The following is a 15,030-nucleotide window of genomic DNA, read 5'->3' as shown; positions in this document are numbered from 1 at the left end:
GAAAAGTTTTAGCTCCTGCGGAACGTGAAAGTAGCTAAAACTTTTCACGCAGGTGCGTTTAACGAGGGTAACCTGGAAAACATATTGGAACGCGGCCCCAAGACTAGAGCTTGACACCTGTGACCTTTGACCATGATATTTCCCTAATAAAGTGGCCTGTTATTAGGTACACTTGAAAATGGCGGTGTACCTAATGGAGTGTCCGTGTGATTCCCTCGTTAAGCGCACCTGCGTGAAAAGTTTTAGCTCCTGCGGAACGTGAAAGGAGCTAAAACTTTTCACGCAGGTGCGTTTAACGAGGGTAACCTGGAAAACATATTGGAACGCGGCCCCAAGACTCGAGCTTGACACCTGTGACCTTTGACCATGATATTTCCCTAATAAAGTGGCCTGTTATTAGGTACACTTGAAAATGGCGGTGTACCTAATGGAGTGTCTGTGTGATTCCCTCGTTAAGCGCACCTGCGTGAAAAGTTTTAGCTCCCGCGGAACGTGAAAGGAGCTAAAACTTTTCACGCAGGTGTGTTTAACGAGGGTAACCTGGAAAACATATTGGAACGCGGCCCCAAGACTCGAGCTTGACACCTGTGACCTTTGACCATGATATTTCCCTAATAAAGTGGCCTGTTATTAGGTACACTTGAAAATGGCGGTGTACCTAATGGAGTGGCCGTGTGATTCCCTCGTTAAGCGCACCTGCGTGAAAAGTTTTAGCTCCCGCGGAACGTGAAAGTAGCTGAAACTTTTCACGCAGGTGTGTTTAACGAGGGTAACCTGGAAAACATATTGGAACGCGGCCCCAAGACTAGAGCTTGACACCTGTGACCTTTGACCATGATATTTCCCTAATAAAGTGGCCTGTTATTAGGTACACTTGAAAATGGCGGTGTACCTAATGGAGTGTCCGTGTGATTCCCTCGTTAAGCGCACCTGCGTGAAAAGTTTTAGCTCCCGCGGAGCGTGAAAGTAGCTGAAACTTTTCACGCAGGTGTGTTTAACGAGGGTAACCTGGAAAACATATTGGAACGCGGCCCCAAGACTAGAGCTTGACAACCTGTGACCTTTGACCATGATATTTCCCTAATAAAGTGGCCTGTTATTAGGTACACTTGAAAATGGCGGTGTACCTAATGGAGTGTCCGTGCGATTCCCTCGTTAAGCGCACCTGCGTGAAAAGTTTTAGCTCCCGCGGAACGTGAAAGGAGCTAAAACTTTTCACGCAGGTGTGTTTAACGAGGGTAACCTGGAAAACATATTGGAACGCGGCCCCAAGACTAGAGCTTGACACCTGTGACCTTTGACCATGATATTTCCCTAATAAAGTGGCCTGTTATTAGGTACACTTGAACGTGAAAGTAGCTAAAACTTTTCACGCAGGTGCACTTAACGAGGGAATCTTGGACATGTTGGAACGCGGCCCCGAGGGCTGGAGTGAGACATCTGTGCTTTACTTTGAAAGCCTAACTCGAGTAGGAAATCCTACTTTGAAACCCTAACCCTGGTTTTAAACTCTACTTTGAAACCCTAACCCTAGCATGAAACACTACTTTGAAGACCTACCCCTAGCTTTAAACCCTAGTTCGAAACCCTAACTCTCGGGCTGCGTTCCAATCTCTCTCTCTCTCTCTCTCTGACTCTCTCTCTCTCTCTCTCTGACTCTCTCTCTCTCTCTCTCTGAGATATCTGTGACAAAGATAACAAAACCCAGAGAATGATTGTGTGCATGTGTGTGCGCACAAATACGTTTTGCTTGTAAAAAGGTAAAGACCCAACAATAGTCATCCATTCAACTGGCCAGGCCAGGGTTTTGAAACCACAATCTTCCAGTCTCAGGGCACACACTACCATTAGGCCACTGAGCTAGACCTTGTACCATGCATTTAAGTGTGGGGGTGAACATGCTCGTGAGGGCAAGGCCTCTACTGACTCCTGGCCTGAAAATAATCTCCCAGTCCAGCCCTGTATGTCGACATCGGTGTTTTAATTTTGTATTTGTTGGGTTGCAGTTAATAGCATTATTATACCGAATGTGTTTGAATAAAAGGTTGGGGGAAAACCCGTTATGCCGACATTTGTTATTTAAGGGGACACCAACTCATGTAACAACGTCAAACATATAAAGCAGTTAACCAAATGTCTGATTTTTATGTTCTAAAATAATATAAAAGAATATAAAAGCAAGGAATAAAACACCAGAAAAGTTTTTATATAAATGTTTATTAAAATAATAATAATGTTAAATTTCAAACCAGCAATCTAATGTGAAATTGCAGTAGATATATTGGATAACAATTTTTATATATGCATACACGTTATTTAAAAAAGTGTTATACAATCAAGATGACCCAAAGAGAAGCAGAATCTCCCCGTTGTTGCATAACGGCCGGCGCATCCCTTCCTGCAATATGGTTAGCCGTTAGCTTGGAGAAAACGTGCATAAAACAAGTGGTGTTTCAGTGAGCGCACTGATCTTTCTTTCCTTGGCAAATCGTAAATCTACATTCTGGCTTACATAGTTCACGCAACACGTTCACTGACTGATCCGTTGATGCACGGGAAGGAAGGCAGTTGACCCATTAAGTCGTTCGCGAACGAGAAAGTCACGATTCGTTCCCTCACTGATCCGGTCTCGCGATGAACTCGAAATGCAAATCACTCACTCACTGACTCGTTCACTCACAGATCCGTTCAGTTGATGGTGAACGGGAAGTTATGTCATTTTCTTCTTCGTTTTGTTTTACGGCGAGGTGGCACCAGCTTCAATGCGCATTACCGACACCTACTGGTTGAAGTCATATGAACAGAATAAAGAACGAATGACTTTAGGAAGTGATTCGTTCACTCTCGTTCACGGAAAGGATTCGTTCCTTTGAACGAATCGTTCACTCACGAGCCAACGCTAGACCACGGTTGCCGTAATGCTGGAAAGCGATGCGACCTTGTAATTTACTAGTCGTACTAAAACGTACTGAAACATTTTGGCAGAGCACTATGTACAACCAGTATGGATCAACAAATCCATCAATTGAGCCATATATAAGGCGCACCGGACTATAATGATAGTTCGGAAAATAGGGTACTTTTATTTTTAAATGCATCGATCTATTAAGGAGGCACGTTTATGACAAAATCAATTCACTAGTTAATTTGTGCGTCATAAGTTCAAAGTTTAGTGTACTCTATGTACTAACTCATGTTTACCAATTAATAGTTAACCAAATGAAGAGATGCCTCAAAAACAATTTGCTAGTAGATGAAGTAGGCTGGTACAAACAGTTCTTTTTAAACAATCAAAATCATCATTTTTGTGATTTGTGAATCTGAAAAAAAAAGGCCAGTTGAAAAGAATCCGAAAGACACCGAAATAATGCACTGTTGCACCTTTCAACAATATGAGCTAGATTTATGACCTGCAACTGAGCTTTCCAACACCAGGGGGCGCCTTTGGCTAGACAGTCGAGAATCTCATTGGTACAGGGCACACAATGAAATCTCAGAACTAGCGAGCGTTTCCTTGTGCTTAGGGACCAGTGCTGTGCAAAAGGGGGGGCTCAGGGGTCACCCACCTGGAGATAAGCAACTGAGTTAAGTACGCTTGGCAAAAACAAAACTTTATTCAGAGCTTCAAACAATAACGAACAACGACAATAATGTTCCTTAATAAAGTTTTTGTTGTTGTTGAATCATTCCAAACTGCTTCACACCCGCCTGCTGTCCGCCTTCTGCCGCGATGCGTGTTACGGGGATGATCTTCATGGTGGTCTCCTTCAACGAGTACCAGCGGTTGTGCCACGTCACCCAGATGATGCCGTTGTCATAGCCGAACTCGCCGGCGTCCTTTTCGGTGTAGCGCCCACCTGGAGGATGTCCAAAAATGAACCCAATTCACTATCGGTTAGCATACGGTATCATTTTACGTACTGGATCAGAACTTTTACGAGAGTACTTGAAGTGTGACTACTTGATCAACCCACCCTGGTAGAATTTTCCGTTCAAATGGGCGGCGTGGCAGCGGTTCATCCACCAACCCGAGCCGTCCTGCAGGGCGCAGTTGCCTTCGTACTTGTCGTTGTCCTTGTCGAAGGTGCTGAATTGCATGCCGTTGTGCGACGTGTAGGTCAGGTCACTGGGATCGTCGCCAAAGTCAAAGCCGTTGAAGGCGTCACCCGCGTCGCCGCCAAAGTAGTAGCCGTAGGTCAGGCGGTACATGTCGCTCTCCGGCCCCACCCGGAACATGGCGTAGTCGGCGTGCCTGCAAGGGACGTTCGCGTTCACGTCGAGAGATTGTTTTACGTTTGCGACCCGATGTGGTCGGGGGCGTACCTTTTGTTGCCGTCCCAATCGACCAGCTCTATCCTGAGCACCATTTGGATGCTGCTGCTGACGGACAGCAGGTGGATCTTCTCGTTGCCGAGCCAGAACTCGGTGCTGTCGTCGGGGGAGAGGTAGCCGAAGCCCTCCTTGTACTGGATCCAGTCCTTGTGGAAGTTCACGCTACCATCCCGCCTCTAAAGATGCCATAAAAAAAACAAAGCTCATTTAGCAGTTCTCAGATTTGAAAAAAAGATTAAAAAAGATTAAAGTCCCAATGATCGTCACACACACACCTGGGTGTGGTGAAATTTGTCCTCTGCATTTAACCCATCCCCGTGTGATTTTAATCCATCCCCTGGGGGAGAGGGGAGCAGTGAGCAGCAGCGGTGCCGCGCTCGGGAATCAGTTGGTGATCTAACCCCCCAATTCCAACCCTTAATGCTGAGTGCCAAGCAGGGAGGCAATGGGTCCCATTTTTATAGTCTTTGGTATGACCCGGCCGGGGTTTGAACCCACAACCTTCCAGTCTCAGGGCGGACACTCTACCACTAGGCCACTGAGCTGGAATCAACGCTAACCGACTTTTGAGAAGCTACAAACCCTCTGGATGACGGTGAAGCCGCGCCCAAAGCTGTCAATCTCGCAGTAGACCAGGAACTGTTGGGTGGCTTGGGCCGGCTTGACGTAGTAAATACCGCTGATGCTGGCACCTTTGTTGGCGATATCCTGGCAATCTGATCAAGGAAAAACAACAACATTATGTCGTCAGTCAGAACCAGAGAAGAGAACCTGATCTTGATGAAGTAAAAAAAAAAATTGAGTGAAAAAAAAAAAGATCTAAAATTTGATTGTAGTTTCAATTTTTTTTAATTTATATTTTTATATATTTTTCATATATATATATATAAAATGATTGAATTTAATATTGTGTTTGGTATTTTAAATTGGTTTTCCAACAGTCACAAACTGCAGTGCGTTTGTTCCCGCTACTTTGCGCCAAATTCCATCTGTTTACCTTCCGCTTACGTAACATATTGATTTTTGCTGCCTCTGACTAAACACTGAAAGGGTACAAATGTTGGGACACAATCTAAAGGTCATCTCGTGTGCGCGTGGGCGAGTCAGGGCACCATTTTTGTCAAATTTGTACCTGTTCCTGTAATGGGCTGAATCTCAACGCTGTCCTTGCAGGGCTCGCTACACGTCTTCTGCAGCTGGATGGAGAGCATCTTCAAGTCCGCCATTCGCCTCTCGTTGGCGGAGACCGCATCATCCAGTTCGCTGCGGCAAAAGTCATGCTAGGTTCAAAAATGTTCTCATCGTATTTCAAAACAAAGCTCAAAGTTGGCTTTGGTCCACTTACTTTATTTGCTGCTCTTGTTCAATGATGATCCTATCAAAGCGAACTACGTCATCCAGCATATTGGACGACCTTTGGAAGTAGACGTCTACAAAGACAAGTCGGACATGTTTGACGTGACTTTTAATTCCTGCTCTGGCCCGTCGTTCCATTCAAAAAACGATCGGTCCAATGTAACCATAGCCTCGTATAATATCCTACAATACTGTATAAAATAAATATAATTCCCGACCTGTGCGATAACGATACGGTATGATATATCGAGATACAGGGCTCCGTTTTAGGCCCACTATTGTTCTCAATGGACATTAAAGAGCATTGATTGCATGTTGATATTATGACACTGTAGCATGATATTAGATATTTGATTTGATATTTGGATGACTTGTTCAAAAATGAAAAAAAAAAAAGATTTCATAGTCATTTTTTGCAGAGGATAAAGAATGTGTGCAAATTTTCTTTCGACTCTTCTTGCACCGTTCGTGTTTCGAGCTCCGCTTGCTGTAACAACAACAATGCTAATTGTTAGCTAATCACATTGCTAGTTGAAGAGGATGATGAGCAACTTACCAGGGTTGATGTTCTTCTGGACCGTTTGAATGCTGTCTTTCATGTAAATGACCTGTTGTTGCACTCCCTGCGTCAGGTTGGTGATGCTCTCCAGCTCATTTTGCAGAGCGTCCAGATTGTCGTGGGCACTGGACGTGTATTTTTGCATGTAGTCGGCCACGCCGCACGTGGTGGGACAGTACTTGCCCTGAAACGGCGACTCAGCGCATCGGTGACGACGCTCGGAGAATCGGCGGGCGGCTTCGGGCGCGTACTCACAAAGCCGTCGTTGGGGTGGCACGTCATGCTGTTGTCGTTTCTGATGCCAATGTTGTCTCCTCGGATTTGCTAGAATTCAAAAAATAAATAAAACAGCTGTTTTGTTTTGACAAAAAGGCAACGACAATTTTGTTTTGGACTTACGGCGGACGCCATGGAGAAAAGCAGCACCAGCCCAGCGTGGGCCACCAGTGATGAAGCCATTTTGGGGTCCTGCTCTTGGTCCTTCTCGCTGAGTGTGAAGCTCTTCCACTCACTGCCACCGTATATTTATCGGGGACAAGGTCCTCTGCGGGCTGTTTGACGAGAGGTACAAACGTCAACAACACAAACACACACACACACTGACCATGACTCAAACGCCCACTCGGATCATTTCCCAGATTTGAGTATGTTGACGTTCCTTCTATAATTGATAAATAAGAGCGAGATGTTCAAACTTCTGTCTTATTGCTTTTAAAGTTATCATAAATATGATAAAAAAAAAAAAAAAAATTGTAATTCTTCTGAAGAACCCCAAAACCTAATCTAGCCCTTTATGGATCAAGGAAGCATATCGCTGGGGCCTTGAGACAACATAACATTTTTCAAAATGCGTTCTAGTAACGAGAAAAATCTATAATATTGTACTTGAAGGTAACACGCAGTAATGATGTCACTAAATTGAATGTAAAGTCATAAATTGTTGACTTTGTGCCTTGGCCTTCCCTCTGCCTGACCCGCTTTTATGACACGCAGGCCCGAGGAGAAGACGGATGTCGATCCTGAAGAGCGACCCCAGCGTGAACCGGCGGGCGGACCTAAACACCGCTGAACTTGAAGTGAACCGGCCTCGTTGTGAGCCCGCAGCAGATGGAAAGCGTCTCGCTCCGTGCCAGGGTGCCTTTGCTAACTTTTGGCTGAACCTGGGAGCTCCCGGGCCGCACGCCTCCACTGTTGACTCAAGAGTGAGTGAGGCCAAAACACGGCGCCGACTCATTCACTTTGGGTCAGGGGAGAACATTTTTGAGAACCTCAACATGCTCTTCGCGCCAATTGAACACAGCGACCTAAATGTCATCAGAATTCAAATTCTGAATCAAAACTTGTCGAAAGTCGCCAAGTCTAATGACAACAATAATAATCCATAAATGGTTTTGCGGATTGCCGAGTTTATAGCCGGGGCACCCTGATTGCGAACTACTTTTCTTAAGTCTCCCGCTCGGGCCAAGCTGGGCAAAGGTCGACCCGTGCGGCCAACTTCGGGTTCAAGCGTCGGTCGTAGACTCTAAGCTAAACTAGGCTAAGCTAAGTCTGATCAGCTGAAAGTGGCGTGATGGATGCAGAAAAAAAATTCACACTTTGTCATCCCGCCCCTTTGCCTGGTTAAAAAATGGCTCGACGTTAAGGCTAACTTCAAACTTTGACACAGTATGCTCGAGGCAGGGGGGGTCGCTGCCCCACTCATTAAAATCTTGCTCGACACCAAGACTCAACCACTGAATCAACTAGCCGACAAAAATGACTCCATTTTGCTTCCCCCCCCCCCCCAAATTACGGGTCGCTGACCCCCGTGGGAGCTCGCTACCATGTGGGGGTCAACAAGCACTGAGCAGAGCCCCGTCGTTGCTTTTGTGGCTCAAATGACGAGCGTGTCGTACAACGGCAACAGGATTGGGCTAATCTGGACAAAAGGAATGTTTTCCCGGTGTTGGGAAAAGCGCGGCTTGGAGCCATCCTCCTCCCCCCTCCCCTCCTCATCCTCATCCGCTTTCTCATTGCCATTCTGGTCTGTTCCTCTTGGAAGCACCAGTTTGCGCTTTTCTGCTTTCAATCTGGGAGGGGGGGGGGGGGGTGGGGGCAAACTTTTTGCAAACAGTTTTTACGAGGTTAGATTTAAGGTTATGGTTGCAGGGTGGAGGTTATGTTTGGGTTGAGTTAGAGGTTAAAGTTAGGTTTAAGGTTTGGTGGGTTGTGGTTCGAATTATGACCCACATTGGGTCAATATGAACCAACTCAACCTTTTGGGTGTTTCATTTAACCTCAAATTGGGTCAAACGATTTGATCTGATTTGATCTGATTATGATTATGGGTTGGCATTTTGTGCTCAGCGTATCTTCGAGTAGCGCACAATCGATCCATTTAGCGCAATTGTGACAGAAGATCAACAGATGAAAGTATTTTTGTCCACGTTTTTCTAATTTGCAAAGGCCATCAAACGAGAAGACGTGATCCTTTATGAGTGAGGAATGCAATGTGACCCCGTGTAAACATAAAAGCGCCTTGAGTGAGTGCAGATGTGCAAGACTGTTTGTGAACTCTTCCATCACGTCTGCGGAAATATAGCTACGTCCAGAACAACGTGATTGATTACGTTGACGGTCGCATTGAACACTTCCAGACAAATTTGCCTTCAATTTCAAATGTATTTATAGAAAGTAGGCTAAAAAAAAACACACACACACATGGGCCACATTATGGGATGCAATGCTAGTCTTACTTTAGTATGCTAGTTTGAACGCATTTGCAAGTTTGTCTCAATGTATAGAATGTAAAATTTCACATTATTAACTCCCAAACGGCTAAAAGGTGAACATTATTGTACACTTGAATGGCAGTTTTTAAAAACCCTGCAGTCTCCTCTTCCATTCATTTTTTTTTTGCGTAATTACAACCATGCAACCTCTCACAATAGAATATGCCAGAATTTTTCTGCACCCCTTTTTTTAATTTATTTTATTTACTGGCAAGAGGGCCTCAGGGGATGGAATTTTTGCAAGAATCAACCCAAACGTGACTTTTATGCTTTAATCTTATTTGTGTGCATGCATGCATGTGCTGCTAATTCCCCAACAAACAAACAAAGCACACACACGTGATGAAAAGCGTCTTGGTGGGCTGGAAATGCGAAAGGGGGGCTACCCCTCCTCGTTCCTAATAAAAGGAGCTCATCAGAAGCAAGGCGAGCGAGTGCGTCACCATGATCAACTTATTCGCCTTCCTTGTGGAGAAACTCTCCCTCCTCTGCAAGCTCAAAGTGCTGGTTTTCGGCTCTGCGCATGCGCAAGAGCGTCCCACCCAGCCCCGGGGAGCTTCATCCGCACCTTCGCCGCCTCATCCGCCTCTCCAGCGGGGCGACCTCCTCGAGGTACCCCGCACGCTTTTCACTCACTTCGGAGTCTACCTGGGCGACGACCGGGTGGCTCACCTCATCCCGGACATCCTACCGGCGCTCACCGACGACCAACGCCGTCTGGCCACGGTGGTGACCAACGGGCGGCTGATCATCGGGTGTTTGTGCCGGCGCGCCACGGTGCGTGTGGACACCCTGGAGGACTTTGCGTACGGCTCCCGAGTACTGGTCAACCGGGCGGATGGAAGCGGGCTGGTGGTCGGGGCGGCGAAGGGGGCCAAGGCGCTCCCCGCAGAGGAGGTGGCCCGCCGGGCAGAGGCGCTGCTGGGCAGCTTCCCCTACAGCCTGCTGTGGAACAACTGCGAGCACTTTGTCACGCACTGCAGATACGGACGCGCCGCCAGCCGACAGACTGAACAGGTAGTTTTACCTGTTCGGGCCACCCCTTCACACGCGGCATTTTTTTTGTTCTTCTCAATATTTGTTATCTCTCGTGGTTTTGCATCTGCTAATACATCTATTTGAGGGGTTGGGGCGGGATTAAAATTGGATTTACAAATCAGTCAGCCCTACAAGGAACTATGTTGGAGCGGCAGTTCAAAGTAGGGCTTTGTCGCCCTCTTGTGGTACGAAATAGTAACATTCTATTTTTAAACGCATTTCTGTTTTTTTTGTTCCCCTCTAGTTTTGCGAGTGCATAAAATCGGCGATCAGAGACCGACGCAGCATCCTGGTGACGACAATTCTGGGAATCATCTTCATGTTCTTTGGCGGCATGGCCACCTCAACTACATTACCCACAATTCTTATCCCCTTCACTCTGTGGATGGCTGGTTAATTCCCGTAGAGTGACTCTTAAACCATGTTTAAAGTTAACCACGTGCCTTAGAAGTGTTAATGTGTTATTTTCTGCCTGTAATGACAATAACTGGCTTATTTCATTCAAGTGTCTTTTTTTTTTTTTTAGTTGTGTAAAAATGTGTAAATAATAAAACATGTTATTTTTATGGATCTTGATTTGGGTGGTTTGTATTGTTGGTTTTCAACGCATGACTGCATTTCAATGAACATCAGTTACAGTATGTTAAGACTTCAAGCGACCTCACCAATTTTTTTTTTTTTTAAATTAAAGGCATTTATCCAAGTTTTTCCACAAAAGACAATATCAGCATAAACAAACATGAACATCGCCATTTTTGCTCCAGCACACCCACAACCTCGAATATCAGCAACGAGGTTTAGTCAATATCAAAAGCAATTTAGTCGTCAATAAACTTAATGGAATTTAAAAAAAAAAAAGAGAGAGAGTCTTTCTGGATGACTGAAAGTTGCTGAGTCATGTTGGCAAGAGTTCAACAACCAAAGCGGTTTATCAATTGGCCAACAAATGTTGGTTGACCTTTTCTGAATGAGGATTTGTTCCTCATGGCTTAATACTATGAAAAATAGTCTCCCTCTTTAAAAGTGAATGTACATTATTTTAGTTTTCTTTCCAAGACAATTTGATCTTCAACAAAAGTAATTTATGTGTTTTTGTAAACATAAAAAATAATTTAAGGTGTGTTTTAGAAAACTTTGACAAGTTTAAGTTTTTGCTGGATTGAGTGTCGTTTTTTTTCTTATTCGTAAACAACAATTCACAGTTCAACAAACTTAGTGTCAATGTTTTGGTAAGCTACAAAAACCGAATTTACCAACAAAAGCTGTTGATTTTCAGGTGGAGCTTTTTCGGAATGAGGATTTGCGCCTGACGTGGACCCTCGACCTTAATACCCCCCAAATGAATCCCCGATTTTACATTCCAGAGCGACCACTGAGTTCTTAGAGAAAGCTCCTTTCTTTCCAGTCCCGCTGCATGGGCGGTCGGCCAATGGCTAATCTCGACCCAACCCACCTAGCGACCTGATAAAAGCGCCCAGGTGTAGGCTTGCCCTCACATGCCCATCATGTTCCTCTACCAGCTCCTCAGTTTCTTCTTCACCACCTCCAAGAAGGAGGAGAAGGAGGAGGACCCGGCCTCCGGGTACGACTTGTCCCGGTACAAGAGGGGCGACCTCCTGGAGGTGCCCCGGACCCTCTTTACGCATTTTGGCATCTACCTGGGCGACGGCCGGGTCGCCCACCTCATCCCGGACATTCTCCCCGTCGTCACGCGCGACAAGACGGCCGTGGACAAGATGGTGACCAACAACCGCTTGCTTCTGGGCGTGGTGGCCAAGGCGGCCAGCGTGCGAGTGGACTCGCTGCGGGACTTTGCGTACGGATCGCCGGTACTGGTGAACCGAATGGACGGCGTGTGCAAGCAGCCGCCGCTGGACGCAGACGAGGTGGCCAGAAGGGCCGAGAAGCTGCTGGGGGCCGTCGCCTACAGCCTGCTGTGGTACAACTGCGAGCACTACGTCATGTACTGCAGATACGGCATGGCTATCAGCTACCAGACCTATCAGGTACTGCAAACGTGTCCGGAAGATCTTTTTGGAATTTTTGTTTTCGTAATTAATTTTAGATATATAAATAAATGATGAGTATGATTTTATAAAAACATTTAAAAGTCAAAGGTTGTTTATCTGGCCTGGCACCTGGGGCGTAGAAGCATTTGTTGGGGGGGGACAGTGCCCCCCCCCATCTAACTTTGTTTCGCCTACAATCATGATTGCAAAATAAAACCAGTAGTGACTGTTTCTGGTATTTTGCAGTTCTGCACAACGGTGCGCAAGATTGTGTGCAGCCGCACCAGCTCATACGTCACGGCCCTGTGCGGCGCAGCCGTGCTGCTTTACCTGGGCTGTGCCACGCCCGTCACCCTTTTGGCCACGCTGTTACTGTCCTTCATCATCTGGATGGCAGCCTAGAAAGGCCTCGGCAAAACATTGCCTTCAAATAACAATGGTTAACATTTTGGACTGGAAAATACATATTGGCAAGTACGTTAATAATAATTGTAAAAATACTGCAACTAAATGAATGTTAGAAAAGTACATATTGTAAATACATATACATATATTTACATTCATATGGAATATGAATTGGAACACATCCAATATTTTCAAATAAACTTAAATATTGCAAGAGGTTAAAATAGAAATATTTTTACTTTGACCTATATGTGTTACAATATTTTTGATAAAAATGAATGTAGTTTTTATTTTATTGTATATTATGCTGAGTACATAAAATTTTGCGAATGGGCTACCAAAAAGCTAACGTTGGTATTACAGCGCTACCTGTTGCTTCATTTGTTGTACATTTACTGTAAATGTTCAATGTCTTTTTAAAAACATCTTTATTACTTTATTTTCTTATTACAGTGTTAAAAATGGTACAAATAAACTGGTTTAGTGTTTCGTGGTAGCTGAATTTTTACTGTGTCTAGAAAAAAAAACAACATTTTTACGAGTGAAGGTGATGATTCAAGTTGCAGTGAGCTCTATCTACGACTGTTTGGATGTATGATGTCATGCAAGTTGTTCTGGGACCATTAAAAATGTATTTCCACAAGCTTATCTTGATTTGTTTTGATTAGAAGTTTACACACCCTTTTAAATGGCGACTTATTTTGATGAAAAAATTAAACGTGAACTTTTGGGGGGGTTATCCAGCAGCTGCCATGCGCTTCTTTTAGGATTTTTTTTTCTTCTTAGTAAGCAAGTAACACAGTTCAGCTCATTTTCCCGGATGCATGCGATTGGTTAGCATTCTTGTTTGTTTGTGGTTTTGTTCTCTCGGCGCCAGGCCCCCGAGGATGCCAGGCTGGAAGCTTTCCCACACTTGAGGTGGTGTGAAGGAACGCTGCCCGAAAGAAAATGACAAATGTTCTTGTTTGCTGGCAAAATCTCACGTTCACTCTTGTTAAACCACAAAGTGGCACCTCAAAAAGGTCAAAAGGGCAGTTAGTCATCTGTTCATTTATTGTAATAATCTTTTATATTTTTATTATTTATTTTATTACTTTATTATTATATTATTATTCCATTTTATTTGTTATTGTTATTCTTATATTATCACATTATTATTTTTTATTATTATTATTATTTTTTTATTGCAGCATCAAGAATAACCCAAAGAGAACTACACTATTTGTACAGGTAATAAAACTTTTGCTTTTTTATTATTTATTTTATTATTTTAGTATTACATTATTTAATATTTTTATTATTTCATTATCCCATTATTGGTTTTTCATTTATTTATTCATATTATTTTATTGCAGCATCAAGAATAACCTGCATAGAACTAGCCTATTCGTACACGTAATGAATCTTTAGTTATTGTTGGCGGCGCCATATTTTTAAATGTTGAGGTAAATATAGTCAGAGGAGAAGATGCTCAGCTAATCCCTGTGAACTTTGATGAGCATTTTTCGATTACCTCGTTAGCATTCAGGGAAAAGTCTCTAGATTAACAGAGACATAAACATGCGCTTTCAAAGTATTTGATTTTTTAAATTAAATCGCATTTTAATTGCCATGCTGTTATAAATAAATGTGCTCATTAAGAAGATTTCAAAGATGACTACAAGCCTGCTCATTAATGACGCGTCACGCAATCTCGGGAAAAGACATTGTTGCGTAATGTCTGGCCAGCCATGTATATGTATGAATGTAGCCTAGATACATGCGCACGCACGCACGCACACGCAACACATTTCCGAACAAAACTCTCACGGGTCAGCACACTCGATCGATAATGTGCTTAAAAAAGGTGCAATCATACGAGGGCTAACAAACAACCTGCGGTGTTTTATTTGGGCAGTGTTGAAGAGAGGAAGGATGGCACCGATCAATAATCAATCACCCCTATGTCTCATCATGTTCTCTTTGATAGACTGAAATCAATTTGAGAACAGGATCGAGCGGGACGTTTACTTTGACGTTGTACAGGACAGACCAGTTGAGAGCAAAGGAATCAATAAATGAATGAATGGAATAATAAATGGGTGGATGAATTGATGGAAAGGAGTGAGGAATGAATGAGGAGATTAAATTAAAATTTATTGAAATGAAAAAAAGAAGTGTTCATCCTTTTCATTTTCTTTCTTTTATTTTTTTATTTTAGATTCTGATTCTCTGTTTCTGGAACAGTGACAAGTATATATTTTTTATTTGTATTAATTTTTTTTCTTTGATGCTGATTCTGTTTCTGGAACAGTGACAAGAAAAGTTCAATTCTATTCTATCAAGCCGCAAAATAATAGTATCTAAATAGTCTTTTTAGAACAAAAGAAATGGACGAAAACAGAAATGATAGCCAATTATGTGAGCGTCTGACCTGCATGCGCATCCTGTGTGACGGCGGCGGTGAGGGGGGGCTGTGACGCGCAGTCGGAGCTCGTCGCATTTCCAGGCGGCTTCTCAGTGGAGACCAAGCTTGCGTCTGCTTTGCGTCTTTCCTTCCCGTCATCTGCACATGGACCTG

General features: G+C 44.0%; 3 protein-coding genes across 3 annotated transcripts; 2 read left to right on the top strand and 1 right to left on the bottom strand.

The window, feature by feature from the left end:
* Positions 1–3,589: 3,589 nt before the first annotated feature.
* On the bottom strand, positions 3,590–6,798 carry fgg (fibrinogen gamma chain). Its single transcript, XM_037256066.1, has 9 exons — positions 6,647–6,798; positions 6,503–6,571; positions 6,245–6,431; positions 5,678–5,762; positions 5,465–5,595; positions 4,915–5,048; positions 4,324–4,508; positions 3,975–4,252; positions 3,590–3,857 (listed from the first exon to the last, which is right to left on the bottom strand). Exons 1-9 carry the CDS (start codon positions 6,704–6,706, stop codon positions 3,658–3,660), a joined length of 1,329 nt encoding a protein of 442 aa, XP_037111961.1. The 5' UTR covers positions 6,707–6,798; the 3' UTR covers positions 3,590–3,657.
* A 2,650-nt stretch (positions 6,799–9,448) lies between these two features.
* Positions 9,449–10,632, top strand: LOC119125491 (lecithin retinol acyltransferase-like). Its single transcript, XM_037256079.1, has 2 exons — positions 9,449–10,035; positions 10,301–10,632. The coding sequence occupies exons 1-2, from the start codon at positions 9,463–9,465 to the stop codon at positions 10,451–10,453; spliced, it is 726 nt and encodes a 241-aa protein (XP_037111974.1). The 5' UTR covers positions 9,449–9,462; the 3' UTR covers positions 10,454–10,632.
* A 929-nt stretch (positions 10,633–11,561) lies between these two features.
* LOC119125501 (lecithin retinol acyltransferase-like) lies at positions 11,562–12,937 on the top strand. The gene is made up of 2 exons (XM_037256090.1): positions 11,562–12,062; positions 12,312–12,937. The coding sequence occupies exons 1-2, from the start codon at positions 11,562–11,564 to the stop codon at positions 12,465–12,467; spliced, it is 657 nt and encodes a 218-aa protein (XP_037111985.1). The 3' UTR covers positions 12,468–12,937.
* The last annotated feature ends 2,093 nt before the right edge of the window (positions 12,938–15,030 follow it).

This window comes from Syngnathus acus, chromosome 1, assembly GCF_901709675.1.
Source record: "Syngnathus acus chromosome 1, fSynAcu1.2, whole genome shotgun sequence".
In the NCBI taxonomy this organism is placed as follows: Eukaryota; Metazoa; Chordata; class Actinopteri; order Syngnathiformes; family Syngnathidae; genus Syngnathus; species Syngnathus acus.
The sequence above is the reverse complement of the archived record's forward strand: the minus strand, read 5'-3'. Positions and strand labels throughout refer to the sequence as shown.